The sequence below is a fragment of the Oncorhynchus kisutch genome, unplaced genomic scaffold, assembly GCF_002021735.2.
Source record: "Oncorhynchus kisutch isolate 150728-3 unplaced genomic scaffold, Okis_V2 Okis01b-Okis20b_hom, whole genome shotgun sequence".
NCBI lineage: Eukaryota > Metazoa > Chordata > Actinopteri > Salmoniformes > Salmonidae > Oncorhynchus > Oncorhynchus kisutch.
The window spans coordinates 13,290,379-13,300,378 of record NW_022261978.1 but is presented as its reverse complement, the minus strand read 5'-3'; the positions used below and the strand labels follow the sequence as shown (position 1 = coordinate 13,300,378).

At 46.5% G+C, this 10,000-nt stretch overlaps 1 protein-coding gene across 1 annotated transcript; it reads right to left on the bottom strand.

Moving 5' to 3' along the window:
- Positions 1-2,157: 2,157 nt before the first annotated feature.
- Positions 2,158-8,076, bottom strand: LOC109884770 (homeobox protein unc-4 homolog). Its single transcript, XM_031810981.1, has 3 exons — positions 7,590-8,076; positions 6,650-6,825; positions 2,158-3,664 (listed from the first exon to the last, which is right to left on the bottom strand). Exons 1-3 carry the CDS (start codon positions 7,849-7,851, stop codon positions 2,438-2,440), a joined length of 1,665 nt encoding a protein of 554 aa, XP_031666841.1. The 5' UTR covers positions 7,852-8,076; the 3' UTR covers positions 2,158-2,437.
- Between the last annotated feature and the right edge of the window lie 1,924 nt (positions 8,077-10,000).

The following is a 10,000-nucleotide window of genomic DNA, read 5'->3' as shown; positions in this document are numbered from 1 at the left end:
TAACACCATATATACCTCCTTCTACTCTCTTCTATACTTCTCTCTCTCCTCTCTCTCTCCGTCTACCTTTCTCTCTCTCTCTCCCTCTCTCTCTCTCTCTCTCTCTCTCTCTCTCTCTCTCTCTCTCTCTCCCCTACAATATATTCTATACCTCTCTCTCCCTCTCTCTACCTTTCTCTCTCTACCTCTCTCTACCTCTCTCTCTCTCTCTCCCTTTCTCTCCTCTCTCTCTCTCCTCTCTCTCTCCTCTCCTCTACCTCTTTCTCTCTCTCTCTCCTCTACAATATATTCTATACCTCTCTCCCTTTCTCTCCTCTCTCTCTCCTCTCTCTCCCCCTCTCCTCTACAAAATCTTCAATTCCTCTCTCTCCCCCTCTCCCCCTCTCTCTCCCTTCTCTCTTCCCCGTTCCCCCTCTCCCCTTCTCTCTCCCCTCCACAATATCTTCTATACCTCTCTCTCCACTCTCCTCCCTCTCTCCCCCTCTCCCTTCTCTCTCTCACCCCTCTCCCCTTCTCTCTCCCCCCCACAATATCTTCTATACCTCTCTCTCCACTCTCCTCCCTCTCTCCCCCAACTCCCCCTCTCTCTCCCCCTCTCCCCCTTCTACCCCTCTCCCCTTCTCTCTCCCCCCCACAATATCTTCTATACCTCTCTCTCTCCCCCAACTCCCCTCTCCCCTCCCCCCTTCGCTCTCCCCCTTTCCCCCTCTCTCTTTCCCCTCTACAATATATTAAATGCCTCTCTCTCTCCCCTACCCCCCCTCTCCCCTTCACTCTCACCCTTAGGAATATCTTCTATACCAATCTCTCTCTCTCTCGCTCTCCCTTTCCCCCCTCCCTCTCCTCCCCTTTCTCCTCTACAATATCTTCTATACACTTCTCTCTCTCTACTCCCTCTCTCATTCCTCTCTCCTCCCTCTCTCCTCCCTTCTCTCCTCCCTTCACTCCTACTCCATGACTTCACATCAGGTTCCAACTTCTGCACATATTTATTTTCTCTCTCTGTCTTTCTCTCTCCTTCTCTCGAGGGACCCGCAAAGCCCCATTAGAACAAATGGTGAGGGAAGGAAGCCCGCGTGGCCTGGCTTTTGTAAAGAGGCGCACGCCGCCGTGCCGCTGCCTGTCCTATTATGTGCGCGACACATGATCAATAGCGGGATAGCGCCACGACATCAATATAAGTGACAGAACAATGAGGGATATCATCGGACATCTATCTTAATATAGCCGCCTACAAGGGGCTGGAAGCCCAGCCGGGGAGGCAGAGATGGAGGGATGGGGGAGGGAGGGGATGGATCACATGAAAATTCCGCCCCACGAATCCCCATCTCCCTCCTCATCTCCTCCTGTCCAATATGCGCAGACACACACACATACACACAACCCCTCTCTCTCTCTCTCTCTCTCTGTCTCTCCTCTCTCTCTCTAACCTCTCTCTCGCTCTCTCTCTCTCTTTCTCTCTCTCGCTTTCTCTCTCTACCCCCTCTCTCTCTCTCTGTCTCTCCTCTCTCTCTCTCTCTACCCTCTCTCTCTCTCTCTCTCTCTCTCTCCTCTCACTCTCTCTAACCTCTCTCTCTCTCTACCCTCTCTCTCTCTCTCTGCAGCTGCCTGGGCTATTATTTTCCAATTTCAATTTGACACCCCTGCCTTTCATGCTAATTCTATTATTGTAGGGAGTTTATGTGATTTCATATCACTAGAAATCGCTCATGTATAATAACCCTTAGGGCTAAAAATCCAACCGAACCCCGGAAACCTGCGGTAGCCGGTGGGAAAATAATTACTTTCATATCAAAAGTCAGCAGGAGGCGAGGAGGCGAGGGGGCCTGCAGGGTCCTATAGCCCCCAGCCCATAACCTCATTTCGATGGGGGCCTTTCAAATGAATACCTTTGTTAAACACAAACAGCCAGTCGGACTTGACCAGAGAGAGAAGGGAGATGTATCCGCTATAAAAACACAACAATAACCAAGCGCCCACCAACGGTCAGCCCAACACCAGTCTGATATATCTCCCATTATAATAAAGGCTACAACACCGTTCTCCTGTCCCTGGTTCAATGGTCCTCTAAAACAACAGGGATTTAAACAATAACTTTATTTATCAAAATGTTGACATATATAAATATTTTTTATTTTTTTTATACTTTCTCAAAAGAAATGTACAATGTTTGAGGATTTTTGTTGATTTTCTGTGTTGAGGATGTTTTGTCTTTTTCTCCTTTTGAAATGGACGTGTCTATAACTTCCGTTTGGAAAGGAGTAGGCAACACATCGCCGTCTGAATCGATCAGAGAATCTGTTCAAAAAATTAAAAATACAACAATAGAGTCTGTCTGATATGTTTTTAAAAGGTGTAGCTTTGGGAATGTTTAGATGTAGTCTGTGGCTGCGCAGGTCGGTTGGTAGTCTGTCTCTGTTTATATAACGCACCAGCGTTAGTCCATGTCGACTTCGTCTCCATCTGTCCCGGGCTCCTCGTGCTCCGCCTGACTCTCTGGCTTGGCGCCAGAACACCGCAAGGGCTCCGGTGACGAGTCCTCTCTCGTGCCCTCCCCAGTGGGCTCACTCTGGCAGTCGTTAACGTCCGTTACTCGTGACAAACCCGGTCGGTCGTCAGCCTCACGGCTACCGTCACTACCCGTGCTGGACTGAGTTGAACTGGTTCTCGTTAAAGTCGTTTGAACTGAAACAGAGCTCTGTGGTGGGGGGGAAACGGAGTCTGGACCGTCGTTGTTGTAACTTCCCTGCTGTGCCTCACTCCCGCTCCTGTCCACACAGTTACTAACATGATTGTGGTGGTGGTGAAGGGGTTTGTTTAGGCCCAAATGAGCCAGATGATGAGAGCTGGTATAACCTGTAGATTCACTAGTCACACATCTCTGTCCCTGTCCCGGGTTCGGCCCGCTGTTGTTGTTGTCCTGGCACAGCCCGGTTTTCAGGGCCGTCTGTGGGACAATGAAGCCCAGTGGCTGATGGGTAATGGGGTACAACAGGAAGTGACCCTTCCCTATCAGTGGCCTCTGATTGGACAGCGAGCTGAAGTCCAGCTGTGGTTTCCGGCGAGGTGTGGCGTCAGAGAGAAGGCTCTCCACGCTGAACGGGTTTAGTTTCTGGAGGCCCGAGGACCTGGAGGCGCCGAGTCCAGGACTGTGCGTGGTGCTCGGGGACACCTGCTGCTGGACCCCAGGTCCCGGTCCTATCTCCCCTGCGGTTCTTTGGTTGTTGTGGTGGTGGTGGTCGTGGTGCTGGTCCTGGAGGAGACCAAACCGGGGGCGTGTCTGAGTTTGTTCACAGCTGTCTGGTTCCGTTTGGTGGTGGTGGTGGTGTCCTCCTCCCGGTTCAGAATGAAGGCGGCTCCCGTTACAGTCGGATGAAGGCTGCTGCTCATTGTCGGTGATCTGTGACACGCCGCTGTCGCTGTCTGACCCGCCGGGTGTGTGGAAGAGGTCACCGGAGAGTAACTTGTTTTGAGACTTCAGCAGTTTACGCTCCTGTTTCCGTTTCTTTTTCTCTGCGCGCTCCAGCTCGCGCCGCGCGATCTCCTCGGCGTCCATGGGCTCTCCGCTGCACGTGGTCGGGTGGGAGTTGTGCGCCGGGCGCCCCGGGCCTTTCTTAGTGTTCTCTTTTTTTCTCCATTTAGCGCGCCGGTTCTGGAACCAAACCTACACACACACACACACACACACACACACACATTACACACACACACACACATACACATTACACACACATACACATTACACACACACACATTACACACATACACATTACACACACACACATTACACACACACACACACACACATTACACACACACACACATTACACACACACATTACACACACACACACATTACACACACACATTACACACACACATTACACACACATTACACACACACACATTATACACACACACACACACACAAACATTACACACACATTACACACACACACACACACATTACACACACACACAGGGAGCCAAGAATGGGGAAATTGGTTTAGTTAATTTTCTATGCATCTTGTTGGGATGAATCTCTCTCTCCTTTTCTCTCCAAAGTCATGTAAAACAAGGCCACAGATTGAGTAGTGAAATGAATTATGGCTCAACTTGTTCCACCTACAAAGCTAGAATAAAATATTTGTTTTAATAACATGTATTAATAGTTTTGTATTCGATAAAAGTATGAATAAACTGCCGTAAAATGTATCTCAACCAATAATATTATGTAGATATTCGTGGCGAAAATAACAGCTTTTAAATCGACATATACCAAGAACACATCATCCTGAAATATTGATTATTATTATTATTGTTGTTGTTGTTGTTGTTGTTGTTGTTGTTGTTGTTGTTGTTGTTGTTGTTGCTAAATGACAGACCAGAGGTGCAGTTTGTAGTATTTATAAATCCAACCGGATCATAACTAATTAACAGACTAGTCCATGTTGAGAAACACTGAGACCCCAAAGAAAACAAATATAAGTTAAGGGCCACCCCCCCCCCCCCCCCCTTCTCTCTCGCTCGTCTTCTCTCCCACCATCTCTCACCTAATTACGATTAAAACGCAGCTGAAGCCCTGACACAAACATACAATGCGGCCAATATATCCAATAACAGACGCCAGTCACCAAATAGGCCTCGTCTATATTACACACCGACACACACACATCACCACTTCTCCTCCTATCCACAGATGCGCCAGTCTAATTGTCAATCGAGAGTCAGTGTGATAGCTAATTCTCCCAATTACGTTTAATTCCACCGTAGATAATTCGGCCTATCCCTCTCAATTCATCCTGCCTCCGTCTCCCTGTCCCGCCCCCTCCCTCTACCACCACTCCGAGAGCAGCTTTCCACCGCGGTGTGCCAGGGGGACCCGCCGCCTGTGAGCCCACACCGTCCGGCCTCACAGCGCACACGGCCCCGCATGTTCGGCGCTGATAACGCAGGGAGTTAGCGTTCAGATTGAGAAGTGGGCTGCGTGTTTGTCACATAATGTGGTGCGTCGACGGAAACAACATGACAATAGCCGTGTTTCTTATGAATTTGTAATGTTGGTGAATATCTCCGCGTGCAAGAACCTGCTGCCGATAAAGAAGCACTAAGCAGCTTGGAGGAATAATAATCTGTGGTTTAAAGGAGGCGAAATCCCCAAACAAGACACACACACACACACACACACCAGAGCCATGCTCGTTTAGTTTTACAAGGAAACACAACGACTAAACCAAAGCCCCCAAAAAACACCAAGTCAACAGCATTCCTGTCTGTCTACATTTCCACCAAGTTATACCTCAATTAGTAAACACATAAAATACGCACATCACCGTTAAGCACACAAACAAATCTGAGCCTGGTGGGAAAATGAAAATGAAGTCGTTGAAAATAGTGCGGGGGTTTTAAAACTTTTGCATTGATATTGTGGAGGTGTCGATTTTAGATCGGCCTAAAAAGTGTTGTTAAATAGAGAGAGAGAGAGAGAGAGAGAGTGCGTTTTGTGCAGCCTATAGATCTATCCTATAGAAATTAAGTAGTAAGCTATGTTATCGCTGGTCTACAGCTTTATTCGGTCCCGGACAGCCATGTCAATAAAGCCAGCTCATTATGGTATTAAAGGGATCGGCTTGTCCTTATATCTGACGAGCAAAAATGTTGCCTAAAAACTCCACACAGCCGGAGAGGTTTAAAGGTGGTGTTTTTACAGTACTTCCGTAAACAGAGTCCTATTGGTTATCCAATAATTAAAAAGCATGCTGGACAAATTACGGGTTATTATTTTTTTGGTCGGGAATATTTGTACTTGGTTAAAACTGTTTTTATATATGATTTATTAATGAACATTTAGTTTTTTTTAAATAAATTATGGGAATACTATATTAGGTTAAACATCGAACTTGATAATAATAAGACAAAACAATAATAATAATAATAAAAATAATTGTAATATTTATAATAACGTAGGCCTATTTTATCTTCTAATTATCTTTAACAGCATAACACAAAATACAAACTGTCTTGATTTCAAAATAGAAATTGACATGAATTCACAGCCCACAAATGTAGCCTCTACAAATTCAAATAAACAAAAGAATCATATCTTTTTTTTACCAATTCACAATTTATCTTAACAATTAATATTTTTTAAATGCAAAAACAACCGTGATATATGAGATGTTGTTATTATTATTATTATTATTATTATTATTATTATTATTATTATTATTATATATGTGTTATGGTTGAGAGATCAAATCCTCAGCAGTGTTCTGGTTCATTCAGTAAACGGACATGTGTTTTATGACCTCATAAATCAATACTGTATGTTAATGCATAATTCAATAGGTCTTTAATTGACAAATAGCTGTCTCACTAATATCTCACTATGGGGATTATTGATGAAACTGAACACACAGCTATAGACGCCTGGTTATTACACACTTCAAACCAAACTGAGAATACTCCAACAATCCAATAATATTTTTTTGTTCTCGCGCATAAAATACACGTTCGAAGAATATTCCTCAAGAACGTAGTATTACTTTTTAACAACAGAACATGGCATTGATAAGAAAGTGCAAGTAGAAATGTATTTTAATTAAATGTGTTTATATTTTCTTTTGGGGGGGGGGGGGTTGTTTGTTTACCTGGACCCGGGACTCTACTAGGTCCAGCCGCAGCGCGAGCGCCTCCCGCATGAAGATATCCGGGTAGTGGCTCTCGTTAAAAGCTTTCTCCAGCTCCTCCAACTGCCAACCGGTGAAATTGGTCCGCGTGCGTCTCCGTTTGCAACCGGGGCTATCCTTATCTGGGTCCCCCGAATCTACACAGAAACGGTCAGAGAGAGAGAGAGAGGTGGTAGTGTCAACTGACGACATGTGTGCTCGGTAAACAAGTCAACGACAACAACAACAACCATCTCTCAGCTACATCAAGCCATCGTGAACTAAACGGTTCAGTAAATTGCTTGTTACACAAAGCATCGATTATAGTTCAGAGAAATGCTGAACGTGTGTTTTGTTCTGTTTTCTCCTGCTTGAGTTGCTGAAACATTACAGGCCACTACAGTGAGTTGGAATATAGACGCGTCCATTTCCATCGGAGGGAGTCTAGTTGGAGTGTTGAGTTATATGGCTGTTCCGAAAATAACAAATGCATTTATTTGATATAACTTTATTATTTCTGGAAAAACACTAGTCATTTAAAAAAAAGTATAAATCATCCATTTAAACAGCACAGCAGAATGGCCTGTGTTTTGTTAGGAAATTAGCACTTGCTTCGCGTTGGTTTTTTTCTCATTCAATACTTGCTTGTAATTATGACATAATTAATCACAAATCGATAATAAGATTTGAGTTGAACATTACATTTCAGAGTTTAGAAAATAGTCCAAAATAAAACAAGAGTTGATTTTAAAAGCCCAACTAGATAACGGTTCTATGCAAAGCTTCACCATTAACAAGATGCCATATTTCCATGGAAACTAAAATCACTCTACGGCCAATAATATCAAACCAATATTTCCAGACGTGTATCACTCCTTTCTCTCTCTTTTCATCCCTTCCTCCGTCCATGCCTCCAACCTACCTGAGAGTTTGTAATGATTATCTCCGTTAATCCCGCAGCCAGAGGAAAGTAGAGGACCGGAGCCGTGTACCACCGAGGCCGAGCACGAGCCGTTCAGTAATCCGTCTATGGAGAAGGGTACGGCGGCCGCGGACTGTAGCTGGTGACCGGCGAGCTCGTAGACGTGGTGGTGTCCCAGGTGGTAGGGGAAACCAACACCGACCATTCCGCCCAGAGAGCCTCCGAACTGGGCGTGGGGGTGCTCGAGTATCCGGCTATCCATGCTACTGGCCCGGACGGTGGAGGGGCCGAAGTGAGGCGTCTGACCGAGGGAGTGTGGGTGAACATGCAGAGCGAGGGGAAGGAGAGGGGGATGAAGCGAGAGAGAGAGAGAGGGAGGAGGGAGGACAGAGAGAGACAGACAGACACCGACGGAGCGCAGCTGTACTATAAAACAGGAACAGACATAGACAGTGAGTTTTTACTCCTATACTATCAGATATCACCCCCCCCCCCTTCCTTCCTGTCATCTTCCCTCTCCTGCCCCCCTAATTAGGCCTTCCGCGGCTCGGGGAGTTTTGGACCAATAAGAAACGCTAATGGGTCGGGTAACGTCACAGGCGTGGTTATGGCTCGTGTGTGAGAGGGAGAGATGGAGGAAAAAAACGTTTTTCCATATCGATTACTAATTACACCTGACATCGGCCTCCACAAACAATATAAGCCCTGTCACAACATGGACATGGGCGGCTGGGGGAGGGGGAGAGTGCTGCTATAGGCAGCTCATTGAAAGGCGATCCATTATAAAACAGACGGAAAATTATGTTTTTCTTTTTCTACCTCCCACACATCTCTCATGTGTTCTTCAACAAACACATCTAAAACAGGAATGGTCGCCAGCAATCATGGTGGTGGTGTGATTTTGTGAAAGCGAATTTTAAGGAAACGCGTTTAGTCTCTCTCTCTCCTACCCCCCTCTCTCCCCACTGCCTCTCTCTCAATTACATTTTCTCTCCCTCCTTCCCTCTCTCCTGCCCCTGTCTCTCTCCCTCCTTCCCTCTCTCCTGCCCCCGTCTCTCTCCCTCCTTCCCTCTCTCCTGCCCCTGTCTCTCTCCCTCCTTCCTTCTCTCCTGCCCCTGTCTCTCTCCCTCCTTCCCTCTGTCTCACCCAGTGAAAGTGATGTTTTCCGATTACATCCTTGCTGAGCATCAAGGAGCTTCATCATGCACACTTTCCCCGGCTGTCACGTCAGCGTTTAAAACTACAACCGGCTGTCACGTTGCGTTTAAAACTACAACCCTCTCTGTCTCTCCCTCTCTCTCCCTCCCTCTCGCTCTCCCGGTCTCCCCCTACACTCCACCACCCCGCCACTTAACACATTCTCGCGCGCGCTCACGCACACACGGGCGGACCCACACACACATGCACACGCACCATTACTGTTTTTAAAGGTGATTAGTTGGTTGGTGTACCGTAACATTCCGCGTCCTTGTGTTGATTTTTCACCCGGAACACTGGCGCGCAGTAGCAGAACAGACTATAACAGAATCACGGGGCGTTGAGTTGCTAGTAGCCAGCTGTAGGATAGAAGGTTTGAAGCGGGGAAATCAAAAATACTCACTAAAAAGTTACACTGATTTTCCGTAGGCTGCGATGTTTGAATTGTCAGTCAAATAATTCGTTCAGTTGTTAATAATGTTCTAGAATAAAAAGAACATGGAGAGAATTCCGTTTTAGATTCTCCTCCATAACCCGTTTAATCAATTAATGAAATCTGACATCTGCTCAGTAAAATAAGATATATTTTGTTGTGTAATCATTACCTTGTTCTAGTGTTTGTCCTAAACATTTAGTTTGAAATCATTACATGTGCCAATGATGTTGATAAGAGACTCAGAGTGACATGAAGAGATATTAGGAAATGAGATATGTCCAGCTGTATTTACACAATGTAGCCTAATAAAGAGAGAGGGAGAGAGAGAGAGAGAGAGAGAGAGAGAGAGAGGGAGAGAGAGAGAGGGAGAGAGGGAGAGAGAGAGAGAGAGGGAGAGAGGAGGGAGAGAGAGAGAGAGAGGGAGAGAGAGAGAGGGAGGGAGAGAGAGAGAGGGAGAGAGGGAAGAGAGAGAGAGAGAGGGAGAGAGGGAGAGAGAGAGAAGAGAGAGAGAAGGGAGGAGAGAGAGAGAGAGAGGGAGAGAGAGGAGAGAGAGAGGAGAGAGAGAGAGAGAGAGGGAGGGAGGAGAGAGAGGAGAGAGAGGGAGAGAGTGAGGGAGAGAGAGAGGGAGAGAGGGAGAGAGAGAGGATGAGGAGGGGAGAGAGGGGAGATGAGGAGTTAGATGAGAGAGAGACGAGGAGAGGGAGAGAGAGGCGAGAGAGGCAGAGAGGGAGAGAGAGGAGGGAGAGAGAGAGAGCGGAGAGGGAGAGAAGGGAGAGAG